Source organism: Ictidomys tridecemlineatus, unplaced genomic scaffold (assembly GCF_052094955.1).
Source record: "Ictidomys tridecemlineatus isolate mIctTri1 unplaced genomic scaffold, mIctTri1.hap1 Scaffold_233, whole genome shotgun sequence".
Classification (NCBI taxonomy): Eukaryota; Metazoa; Chordata; class Mammalia; order Rodentia; family Sciuridae; genus Ictidomys; species Ictidomys tridecemlineatus.
In genome coordinates, this window is record NW_027522008.1 from 145,369 (window position 1) to 159,054 (window position 13,686).

Sequence of the window (13,686 nt, forward strand, 5' to 3'; positions counted from 1 at the left end):
ATGTTTGGAGTGCTGAGTCAAAGAAATCTGGATCTCATGGGAACCAAATCTAGGTTCATAGACTGCGGTCTGTTGAATGAGGTAAGTAGGAGCTGTAAGTAGGAGCTGTAAGTCCTCATGTGCCCAAAAGAGAAATATTCTCTCCTCAGACCACTGAATTGATTCCATTGGTTTTAACAGAGGATAACTCTGTGGAATTATGGCAGCTGTACTAATCATAGAAGAATAGACTATTGGTGGCAGTGGAGTCAGAAATATGTGATAGTATTAGAAATACAGTTTATCAAAACAGTCTATATTTGAGAGGATGGTCTTTAAATCTGATTTACTAAAGAACCAAGAAGTCATTATATAAATGTATTAAATAACACAAAGACATTTTGTGCTTTTTAAAAAAAATGTAAAAATTGAGAAAATGATATATTTTTTCAATAAAACACCATGTACCCAAGATAGTTTCAACAATTACTAGCTCAGAATCAGTTGTGTTTCCTTTATACCTACAGTGATAACACCCATTCCACAGAGGGATTAATGTGAACCAATCTGCAAAAAAACATGTTCAATATGTATATATCTTAGTGTACAAATGCAATTTTATTTTAGAATTTTTACACCTTATGATTGAAAATCAAACATGTACAGGGATCTTGCTGGTTTTGTAGAAAAATGTTTGCACAGCTCATTTATTCTCCTATCAAAGAAATGTACATTTCCAAATTTTAATGAAAATTCTTTCATCTTTGGAGGATAACACATTATTTTTACTATTTCTAATATTCATCCTCATTAAATATTGAAATAAATGTTCAAAATTCACTGATTTTTAAAAATTAAGCTTATAGATTGTGGTACATAATGTGAAATTTTTGTAGAATGCATGCCTTTTAGATTATATGAAAATATTTTTTTTTCCTTTCAAGGATATCCAGATCTACCCTTAAGCATTTTCCAAACAACTGATCTGATTATGGATTGCATTCTATTTTTGAAACAGGGAAATTCATTAATGAATGCACTATTAGATTACAGCATTAACAGCATAACTATTACAATTCCATGAAAGCAAACAACATAGTATGATTAAAATGTCGGAAAAAGAGCATGTGTATGTTTCTGTGTGTGAAGAGTGAAAATTTATGTCAAAACCAATAAGACAATATAATATCTAAAATACTGTATTTGTCAAATTCTAAATATAATATAAATTATTAATTACTTGAAGATCCAAAGAACACTATTCTTCCTGGTCATTTACAATGATTGATAAAGTTGAACATTGTTGTAATTGCTCACCAATCCCATTTTTATGGAAGTGAAATATGTCTCCAAAAATATTTTGGTCTCAAATATAAATAAATTGGAGAAGCACAATAAAATAGCATCACAAAATAATTGTACTCCAAATTTTCTTGTTTATCATTTATGCCTTTTAAAATTGGATAACTTTCTAACAATCAAACAATTTAGTTTATTACCTATGCCTTCCTTGTTTCAATCAAATATTTACTGAACATAATACATTGCCTATATTCCCTATCACTTCTTACTTCTATCCCTTTAACTTCTGGTTATATCTACATTGGCCCACACAAATCAGTTATATTTGTTTTGAATTCTAGCCAAATTTAATTATCATTTTAATAGGTTACTTTGGTATCAACTAAGTCATATAAAATATGTTATTATTTTCTACAAATATTTAGCCTCCATATTTTTGGTTATCTAATTACCTCTGCATAATATATAACATTATTGTGAATTAAGTTTCTTTGGGTTGCCAAACAGTGAATTTATAGTAAATGCTATATAAAAATAATTTGTAAGATATAAATTGCATTTCTTTTTTAGGAAATCTAAGTTCACTGATTGACTCTTTAATGGAAACTAGTTGAACTAGCTTGCCATGTTCCTTCACTGTGCAATTTGTAATGTGGAATTCTGTGAGTCACTTTAAGTTTTCTAGAAAAACTGAATCTTTCTTTGGTTTGAAATCAAATCAAAAAAAGGAACAATAACTAGCTTATAAGTGGAAGACGGTAATCAGATCTTGGTCTATCCATCCTCAAGTCTAAGAAGAGCATGAAAACTATAAATTTCATTACCCCTAGAAAGGTATTTCTCTTCAATGATAGTATTGTGAAATATCAAAATTCAAGTGACAAAAACACTTTCCTTGACCAAATTTTAGTTAGGCTCTCCTGAGCATTTTTCTTGATGTCTTACCTTGGTCCCATTCTTTCTGAACTCTACAAAATCCAGATTGCGGAAAAGTCCCTCAGAGTTTAGGAAGAATGCTCCAATCCTTCATATCTGATCATCCTCAAGGATTGACCAGACTCCTCATCTCTCACCTTTGTTTTCTTTGTTTTCCTTCCACAATAACCTTGCTAGGTGGATTTATCAAGAATCCTTTGACACTTTACCTTTTCTTTTAGAAATTTTTTCCACCAATTTACTCAGCCTGCTCCTTGTCTATAAGTCTTAACTTGCTCTTGTTCTAATTATAATTGGGCCTATTTCTCACCTATTATGATGGTTTTGACATCTATAACAACAGTGCTCTACATAGTTGCCAGCCTCATTTTAAAGGGTACTAGAATAAGTATTCTTTAGCATGAGGGAACACAATTAGTATCCAATACACACAAAATATAAAGATAGAAATCTTAAAATTATTTTAGTATTATTTAAGAATTTCTGTATTGTTCTTGTGTTACTCAAGTATTACTGAAATACGTATTTATTAATTAACAAAAGAAACATCACCATGCACAAGAAAATTCTAGACAAAAGGAAAGAATTCTTTTCATAACAATTAAATCCAGTACACTAGGCTTAGAATTGGTGAAATATAATTAAGATAGATCCACTTACTGCTGCTGAGTTCTTTATACTTGGCTGAAGGAAACTTTAAATAAGCATTTTCATACACTTTAAAATGTTATTATTCACCTACTTAAATTTACTGGACTCCATTCTAAGGATGCAAAGCCTCATGAATAGAACATAGAATGGACATTGTCCTCTCAGTTAACAGTTCTTTCACTTCTCTGTATCTGCTAAGAGGTTAATTACTATTAATTTGTTTTGATGTTTTTATCTTAAAAAATAATAAATCATTTATTTAGGGAATTATATTTTTTTTCCAAGTCTACTCTCAAATCCATTTTCTACCTCTTTATTTTTCAGATTCCTGAGTATGACCTTAGACAAATCTGCTTTAAAATGAAGACAAATTTCACTTACAAATTATTTCTTTGGACAAATGATATATAGTTAGCCTGATTCTTCTGTTCTATGAAAAAAAAGGAAAATAGTGTCCATCTCTTAACATCAAAACTACACATATAAAGGATATTAGGTGTGATCATAGGTACCTATAATCCTAACTACTGCAAGGCTGAGGCAGCAAGATTTCTGGAACCCAGAAGTTTGAGGGTACCTTGAGCAACATCACAAAATAACAACAACAACTAACTAAGTAATGAGACAGTAAGACTCATCAAAAAGACCTGCAAAGGTAACACTATGGGGTATCATAGGATAACAAATGGAAATTTCCTTTTTATTGTGTTAAAACTCTTTAAATTAATGTTCTTTTGTACCAGCATTTCTTTAAGAAAGAGTTGTGATATAGTGAAAAATAATTCAATGGATGATCAGAAAACTAAGAAGGTGAAAAATGAATCTTGCACACCCTTCTGTGCTTTGGGCTGGGGCAGTGCTTTTCTTGCTTTAACTTCCTCTAAGACCCTGGACAGGGAACCTGGTTCAGCACAACTAAAGTTGATTTATATTCAAAATGAGCAAGGTGAAAGTACTTTTCACTTCTGAAAAAACATTCCACACAATACTAGCTATAGAAGGTGTTGATATGAATTATTGAGGAGGACAAAACAAGTTTTATATAAATGAATGAAGAAACTGGGGGATTACAGATTTAACCAAATTAAGAATATTTTACTTTCTTTCTTCTTGAATTTGCAGAAAGCCAGATTTGGTCTGTTTGCAACCCGTTTTTTAGCTATAGAGTTGTGGGAAATTAGCTTGGCCCTTTTTGAGTCTCACTTTGGCATGGAAAGGGGAAGAAGGAATTATGGGAAAGTGTTGGGCATAGAGAATGGAGAGGTGAGTTCTCGGCAGTGCAGAAGGGCCAGAACAGAGCAAGCCTTCAATAAAGAGAGTTCCTATGTTAGCACTGCCGCCACTGTTAGGGGTAGCTCATGACTCCTCAAAGGCACATTGCATTTAAAACAAAGATTTGCATTTCCTCTTTTTTTTTCCCACATAGATCAGACAGCATTTCCAGAAGCAGAACGTACAGCTTCCTAAGAACATATAAATTTCTTTTTCTTAAAATTCAAGTCTATAGGTAGAAGGAAAAGTGATAAAAACCCCACAGGAAGACTGAAATCCTCCTTCAACCTCATGGTACATAGAATGGTAAATAGCTAGTACCTCATGGGACCTAAATTATGAATTAAGACCAAGTAGATTCCTATCCTCAGTTGAGTGTATTTTGCCCTGTTGAATACACAGTTCATTACATCAATAGATAGATTAAAATACATGACTATTTATAGGAGTTTTCCTTATAACTTAGAATATATAAATTTCTAATCAAGTGTGAAATATATGAATAAAAGGTTATGAATAATTTTTATAGCTCATAAACTATCAGATTCAACAGTTCTAAAAGGTGATTAGTAAATTACTTAAGCAAAGGAGCTACAACAGAATACTCACAAGCCTCTTGGACTCATGACATTGAAGGAAATCACAACTGAATGCAAAATACATACTGATAAGCAAACATTTTAATGGTTTAATCTGCATCTCATTTTTGTTTTTATAATTACATTTGCTTACTCACATTTGTTTCATTTAGCGTTACTTTTAGCTTTTCCTTATAGCAGAGAAATTCTTAATGAATATATTTTCTAGCATTTATATCCATAAAAAGAAAAAAAACAGTACTAAGTATGGTCAAATGTAATAGGATGCTTAAAGTATTTAAAACAATGGAATCATCACTGGAATAAATGCCCAAACACACAGATGCCTCACTTGAAGAGAAACAACTTTGGCAATGTGACTCTTTTAAAACCTGTTACTTTGAAGTTATACATATTTATGGGAAATAACATGGAGAAAGATATGTACCTTGGAGTCAAGTTTAAGTGACTTTGGAAAAGTTCTAAGGTCTTATTAGCTACAAGCTCCTAGTTTTTCAAATGAGACTGATGATATCTAATTTGTGAGGTTGTTTTCTGTAAAAAATAATGAGATATGCAAAACACCTGGCACAGAGCTCTTCAGCCAAATATTTCTACTTGAGCAACTGTGTGGATGGTGATGACATTTGCTGAAATGGAAAAAAAAATGATGAAGTAGAAGTTTAGTTATTAAAAACAAGAAGTATAATTCTGGATATATTAAATTTAATGTATTCAGGAAATAGCAAATCAAAGTGAACCATTTGGCATAAAGAGAAGTGAGATTCAGTCTGAGATATCTATTAAATGAAAACCATCAACATGCGGATAATATAAAAATTATGAAAACCGATGAAGTGAAATAAACAGAAAATATGTAGACAAATGTGATGCAGTCCTTGTTTGAGGCCTGGAAATGGTAATAATTGCAAATCATTATTAAGGAACACACAAAATTGAGAAGAAATATCCAGAAACACATAACTAGAACCAGGATAGGATTCTCAGCTAAGCCCAGAGAATAACATGACTCATATGGAATCAAGTACAAATTTTTTTTAGTAATTTTTTAAGATAAAGAAAGAGAGAGACAGAGAGAGAGAGAGAAAGAGAGAGAGAGAGAGAGAGAGAGAGAGAGAGAGAGAGGGAGGGGGAGAGAGAGGGAGGGAGAGAGAGAATTTTTAAAAATATTTATTTTTCAGGTTTTGGTGGACACAACATCCTTATTTTTATTTTATGTGGTGCTGAGGATCGAACCTAGCACACCGCACATGCTAGGCAAGCGCATTACCGCTTAAGCCACACACCCAGCCCCAGTACAAAGTAATTTTAAAAACTCAGAAGAGTTGAGAAAACCTGAGTGAGAAACAAAAGCTAGATAAGGAGAATATTAATTATTTGAAATTCAGAAACACAGCCATAGGGTGATAGCTGGAGAGTTTTACTGTGTTTGAATTTTTTTATATTTATGTATTTATTATTTTGAAAACATACATTTCATGCTATTGGGCTTTAGACAACACATATATCGAGATAAATGATTTAGAAATTAGAAACAATAGCAGAAAAATAAAGTGAATTTTTTTTTAATTATGAAAGTCTTAAAATTTTCGGATTCAAAGGTGTGAAGCCTGACACTTTGGTAGGGTGAACTGCACACCTTCCTTTGGGGATTTTTGGAGATTTGAGAGAGGTAAACTATGATGAGTTGGTGAAGAAATTCAGGAGCAAAAAAAAAAAAATAGTTATACTGGGAAAGAAACAAAGGTCTTGGAGAGTTTGAAAGCAAGATTAACAAATATGTGAACTTCCAGGCAATATAAGAAGTATATTTTGAGCCTGAACTCATGCAGCTGAAGAGAATCAGCTCAGTAATTTTCTCCAGGTCTTATCACAGAGCAGATATAAAAACTCAGAAGCTCAAGACTTTAAAAGAATTTATTCAGACATAACTAATAATGACAAAAGTCCAAAACTCCTAAACAGCATTTGAGCAAAAAATATGGAGCCAAAGGAGCTGTCACTAATTTCTGGTGGCACTGAACAATGTTACAGTCACATTGGAAGATAGTTTGTCAGTTTCTTAGAAAACCAATCATGATCTTACAATTCAAAGAAGGAATTGGGCTTCCCCTACAAAATGCTCCACAATCCAGCAACCTTAGGATTCTTCCTATTCGCTAAATGTTCCCAGCACTCTCCTTTTATGCAATTTTTGCTGATTTGTTTGAGCAGTTTAGGACACCTTCTCAGGGCCATGATAACCTATAAAAATCATACCCATCCGTCATCTTTTCTCGGTACATATCTGATCGCCCTCAAATGGATATAATAATTTCTTCTTTTAAACCCCTGAGCACTTCATTTGTATCTCCACTTTAGTTCTCTAGCTCTTTATGTGATTCTTAATCCTTTCCTAGAGTCATGAAAAGTGTCTGATTTACTTGAATATACTAAGAAGCATTGCAAGCAGTACAGAAAATAAATACAGTAGTCTCCTTCGATCTGTGGGGGATACGTTCCATTAGTCACCAAAGGTATACACTGGATTTCAGGTGCCTATACACGCATATAATAAAGTTTAATGTACAAGTTAGGCCCAGTAAGACATTAACAACAATGACTATAATAAAATGGAGTAGTCATAACTATACACTGTAGCAAAAGTTACTTGAATATGAACTCTTCCATCTCAAAATCTTATTGCACTGTGTTATATTTTTGGACCACTGTTGGCCCTGGGTAACTGAAATTGCAGAAACAAAACTTCAAACAAGCAGGTCCTATCTGCTGAATGAAATATGAGGAAAGATACGAAGGTAGGGTGAATGTGTCATATTCATGGAACAGAGCTCAAGTCTTCGTTGAAGTTTTTGCCTTCTGGGGAAGGGTGGAGAATGAGGATGCATGGGCACACTTGGCATGGTTTTTCAAAGGCTACATGTTTGTTAAGAACTTCAACCTCTTCACATGGAAATTTCTGTTTCTTTCATGGTCTTTATTACAACTTGCATTTTTAAGTTTGTACCTTTACTTGAGTACTGTCTCCCTGTACTGTGTACACATCATGCAGACTCAAATTTATGTTCAAGAGGGCCTGAACCATGCCTGTATTGTTTATCTTCCCAAGTATCTGAAAGAATGCCTGACACTGGATAAGTAATCAATAATCCATTCTGAATAAATTAATAAAAGTTATGGATCATAATACTTCATAAAAGATTAAATGCAATCGTATCTAAAATGACTAGCACAATGCTTAAACATAAGCACCAGTAAATATTAGCCCCACTCTCCTTTCCTTTTTATGAACTACTCATGAATTAATTAAGAGTGTGTCCAACTCTTCTCTAGCCACTGAAAATAGAATGGTGAATAATAGAGAGAAATCCCTGTCTCACGGAGCTTACATCCTAGTGAAAGGATGAACAACTCTCTTTGGATCATCAGGGAATCTTAAGAATGAAGTCTTTAAGAAAAAGAGGTTATAGCTTGAAGACAGATGAATTGTATTAGAAGGGAAAAGCTGGAATAAGAGGAAGCCAATTGCAGCAATTCCAGAATGAGGTATGAAATAAGTTGGATGTGAGTAACAGGTAATGCTGGGTCTAAGTGATCCAAGGATAAGGAAGTGACAATAATCAAAGTTTCCAATCTTGTTACTTTGCTCTGTGGCCCCAATAGAGAAGCTGGAAGGAGAAGCTGCAAGGTTGGGAGGTTTTAGTGTGTGAAATGAGCCAAATTCAGTTTTGGTTGGGAAGAGGCGGAACAGAATCTGGATGAAAATGTCAAGCTTTTAAATGAAAAGTATGGGTTTAGAGTGCAAGTAAAAATGATGCTTCACTCTTATCTATTATCACTTTTACATAATTTCAATAACATAAAACATGATATTCTGTATATTTGCCAATTTCCTCTAGGAATCTATTCCTTCACAGCAAGATGTTAATTATCCTATCTTTTTTTCTTAGTTGCTGGAACACAGTAGGTACCTAAATGCTATTTATGAATTGAATTGGTTGATAGTAAGCAAAGTTTCATCATCGAGGCAAAGAGAAATAACAAGTACAATTGGAGCCAGAAAGACTTCAGTTCAAATTCACTGCTTACCTGTGCTATTAACTACACAACCACAGGCATATCAAGTCTATCTTGAAGGATATACTGTGAGGGCATTAAGTTAAATGTATGCACAATGCCCATTATCCAGTAGGCACAAAATTAAAGCATTCATATTATTTATTTCCTTTATTGCCATTACTCTTATATTTGCCAGTTTTCAACCTCTCATTTTTCAATATGATTTCTAATACATAAAATTATACATGTATATTTACAGAGTATTGTATGATATTTCCACACTCTCATTCAGTCCACCTTCTCATTTCTAAACATTTAATTCAGAAAGACCTACTAGTGGTTGTCCTCTTCATGTGGCCTCCTGCTAGCCAGTTTCCAAAGCCTCCAGAGGCCACTAAGCTCCTGTCCACAGGGTTGGCTGGTTTGTCAGTTCAAGTCACCCAATTCAACTGACATCACTACAGCTTGCAAATTCCAAAATCACTGTTAGTACTTTAGACATGGTAGTGTTTACACTGGCCTACAGATCATACGACCATGTCCTTATTTATATACAACTTGCATCATGCCAAATCTGGCTTTTAAAAATACTTCTGAGATAGGTTTCACAGCAATCAGAAAATAAATATGAAAGCCGAGATATCTCTGTTTGTGAACTGTTTACTTCCAAAAGGAAACTAAGCACATAGGTAGCATAGCCAGCAAGATGTGTTTTCACATTTGACAGTGTTCATTTAGACAAATGATTTTCCCCCACTCCCATCACTATTATCCATTGGGTGAAGCACTGAGCTGGGACTATATGTTATTTCTCAGAATGAGCTAAATTATTTTCAAAGTCTTATGTATTTTTCATGCATGGCGAAGTGCTTTTGTAGCTTTCACTTTTCTATACTCTACAGTCTTCCCCAAACTCCAGCAATTTCCAACAGGAAACACACAATGGATACTACACATGTACAAATGTACACACACACACACACACACACACACACACACACACAGACTTCTGTATGTTTTATAGGCATCAAGCAGATCCCACACCCCTAAGATTACAGTATGGCAACAAGTTAGAAAGAAGAGATGCCCCTCAGATAATGAGAAGGGCCAGAACTCATCCTTGGAGAAGTAATTTTCTGAGGAATTTTGTGTGGGTGCTGACAGGGCACACTGCCATGCCACACCAGAATCTTTGCCCTTGCCCTCATTTTCCATAGTGAGTCAGTCAACAAGTGTCCCTTGACAGTGCCACTGTATTGCCCTGGGATCAACATTTCATGCAGGAGGAAGGTCCACCCTCCCTTTCCTCCATGGGGAAATCGCTTTTCTCAACCTAAGGGCTCCAGGCAAACTCACAATGGTGACATTTGCTGAGCAGTGGCTTGAATAAAAGGCTCTCAGTAAGCAAGACGGTAATGTGAAGCACAGGCTAGCCCCAGGAATGCTCTTTGGGAAGGACCAGAGGCCTCCCCAGTGAATGAGAAAATAAAGAAAGCCACAGCAGGAGAGCTGGGCCCCAAAGGGTCCTGCAGCTCAACCCTGGCAGCACTATTTACCAAGACTAACTGAAATGAGGTAAACAAAATATTGCCTAAAAGAGGTCTGTACAAAGGAAACAAGAATAAATCCTTCTTTTGGCTCTAAACTATTTTTTTAATGTCAGGTAATCTCCAATATTTTGTGTCTCCCTGCCCCCCTCCCATAAGCATAGAGAAAGACTTCTTTATTTATCACAGAATTACTTTTACAATGGTTTTACAGTAGCCCATAAATCTAAACGCTTAAAAAAAAAACTGTCATTTTTCAACTACTGCTTAATCACAAGCAAGTCATTACCCCAGTCCTGGGTTCAGATCCCCTGGGGCCAGAGCTGCTAACCACTTAGTCTGGCTTGTTACTAATACTGAAACAATAGCCTTTAAGTTGAATGACATCCCTAGAAAGGTGAAGGCCAAATCCGGACACTCCTGTGTCCTGGACCCCAAACTTTTTGCTCCGTGGACAGTTTTAACTCTATCACTCCAAGACCAATTGCATGGATTCCTGTGGAAGACAGGACTGCGACATTGCACCAGAATCCTACACTGTACATCGCTGAAACTTAACACAAATTTATTTCCTCCAAACATTCCATCCTTTGAGTTATACAACTGATTTTCATTCAAACTCATCAAATTGGGAGTTCTTAAACAATACCTAAGTAATTGTGCAATTGTTCAGATTACACCTTTAATGATTTCCACTAGCAGAAAACCAGTGATCTTTGAATTTGATTTTGAAACTACGGATGCTGTTTCCTCTTTCGCCCAGAACTTGCAGACCGTGCTCAAAGTCGGGTGTGGTTTCATGGCGGGGAGGAGGAAGGGGGAGGGGGAAGGGAGGGAGACAGACATTGTGAGAGACACTGAGAGATAGAGACAGAGAGACCGAGGAGATCTGAGGAACGGGGGAGGGAACTTTGCATGAAAAGACTCCTGGAGTGCATTTGTGATCTCAAGAGACTTGAGTTTGGCCGCTCTCCAGGTTTTGCAAAAGTTTCTTACTAACCAGAATTCCGCGCACTGCAACAAAGTCAGGTTTGGCGAGTTCTTAAGAACTTAGGGGCGCTCTAGTCTCCCTACAGCTGGACCGCACACATCAAAGCGGCGGCCCAGATCTAAGTTGGTGAAACTTAGAACAAACATCACGCGCGGGCCCAGGAGAGACTTGAGTCAATCTCCTCTAACGGTTTACCCTGAACCGCTAGGAGCCTTCAAAATCTCCGCGGTGCAGCAGGGAGCCGTGAGTCACGGCCAGTGACTCAGCGACCTCACCCCCTCCCCTGGGCTTTCCTTGGTCGTAGCCTCGAAGCTCTGGCCATCTTGAGCTGGCCTTTCAGGTCCCTGAACGGGATTCCCAGGATTCCCCAAGACTAGACAATGAAAAGTAGCATGGGTGGAGTAGTCCCCTTACGAAGCGGGTGGAGCGAGAAGCTGCGCGGGACTTGAGCTCCGCGTCCTGGGCTGCGTGCGTCTCCACCTCGCACTCCAATCTCCGCTTCTCTTTGTTTCTTTCTCTACGCCTTCCGATCGGTCCGATCCTTTCCTCCCCCTCTTCCTGCTCCTTTGCCTGGGGGGTCTCCACAACCACCCACTCCCATCAGACCGCAGCCCAGCGGCCGCGCCCCTCCTACCAACTCGTCTCCTCCCACGCCCCCTTGGCTGGAAACCTGGGACCCCTTGGGTCCACTTTCGGGCGCTCCGCACACCCGCCAAGCCACCCCGCGCTTTTCAGCACCCAGTGGGAGAGCAGAGTTCCGGACATCATCCGGAAAGCCCCTGAGAGTCCCAGGCTAGCCCAAGAAGTAACGGGACTGTGCCCAGAAAAGGGCGGCCAGCCAAGGAAGAAAGCTCGAGGGAGCCCCCGCCCCAACCTTCCGCCCACCCTCCCGGTTTCTCGCCGGGTCCCCATTGGCTGGTGCGCTCCGCGGCTAGGATGGCAGGGTTATAAAAACAGCGCCCTTGGCGGGGTCCCGTCCTCTGCCACTCTTGCTCCGGGTCCCCATGCTAGAGACGCAGCAGCGCTCCCACCGCCCACACCCACCGCGCTCTAGCTAACCTCTCCTCCCGGAGACAGTCCGCACCTCTGCAGCCGCCCAGATCACCGCTTCCCTCCTTGACCATGTCCTCCAGGACTGTGTCCTCATCCTCCTAAAGCAGGATTTTCGGCGGCCCAGGCACAGCGAGCCGGCCGAGCTCCAGTCAGAGCTACGTGACCACGTCCACCCGCACCTATAGCCTGGGTAGCGCGCTGCGCCCCAGCACCAGCCGAAGCCTCTATGCCTCGTCCCCAGGCGGTGCCTATGTTTCGCGCTCCTTGGCCGTGCGCCTGTGGAGCAGCGTGCCTGGGGTGCGGCTGCTGCAGGACTCGGTGGACTTCTCACTGGCCGATGCCATCAACACCAAGTTCAAGAATACCCGCACCAACGAGAAAGTAGAGCTGCAGGAGCTAAATGACCGCTTCGCCGACTATATAGACAAGGTGCGTTTCCTGGAGCAGCAGAACAAGATCCTGCTGGCCGAGCTCGAACAGCTCAAGGGCCAGGGCAAGTCGCGTCTCTGGGACCTCTATGAGGAGGAGATGCGGGAGCTGCGACGGCAAGTGGACCAACTCACCAATGACAAGGCCCGCGTGGAAGTGGAGCGCGACAATCTGGCTGAGGACATCATGCGCCTCCGAGAGAAGTAAGACGGTGCTCACGGCGCCCCACTGGGGGCACGGAAATGGAGGGAGAGGGGAACAGCACCCCGGCGAGTGGCTGCCACGCCCGGGGCTGCGGCTCTCGGGAGAACGTGGGGGAGTGAGGCTGTGGTTGCAGTGGCGCAGCCCCGCCCTGAACCTAGACCTCGCAGTTAGCATTTCCCTTCTCCCCCTACTTATTGCCCAAGAACGCTCCGGTTCTTGTTACAGATTTCTTCAAACTACCATGTTATCTGTTGTTGAAGGCCATCGGACAGATGAGAGAGATTTCCCCAAACTTTCAGAAAGTTTCCTGGTTCTCCTGGGGGGTTGCCAGTTGCCAGAAGGAAGGAGGGGGGAGAGGATAGTTCTGAAGGAAGCAAGACAAAGGGATGGAAGAAGCTTTTCAGGGGTAGTGGGAGAGGGGTTTGTCTTGCAAGTTGTTGCATCGAGCGTTTTGTCTCAGCGCAGTACCCCCAGGTCCGGCTAAAACTGCAGAAGGTGGGAGTTCTAAAAGCTTTAGTCTCTGGTGAGGGTGGAGATGGCGCAGCAGCTCTTGTCTCATTTTTGTAACACATTGGCATTCTGGTTTCAAACACATACAGTTTGATTTAGTTTGTCGTTTACTTAAGCTAAGTTGGCTCACTTTTACAATATCACGACACACACA

The 13,686-nt window shown here is 39.1% G+C and overlaps 1 protein-coding gene across 1 annotated transcript in view; it reads left to right on the top strand.

Moving 5' to 3' along the window:
- LOC144373101 (vimentin-like) overlaps positions 1–13,686 on the top strand; it is a 19,512-nt gene continuing 5,826 nt past the window's right edge. Inside the window, 7 exon segments of the mRNA XM_078036207.1 lie at positions 1–81; positions 3,991–4,131; positions 11,019–11,134; positions 11,742–12,306; positions 12,410–12,529; positions 12,531–13,021; positions 13,248–13,428. Coding sequence (XP_077892333.1) covers positions 1–81; positions 3,991–4,131; positions 11,019–11,134; positions 11,742–12,306; positions 12,410–12,529; positions 12,531–13,021; positions 13,248–13,428 — 1,695 coding nt within the window.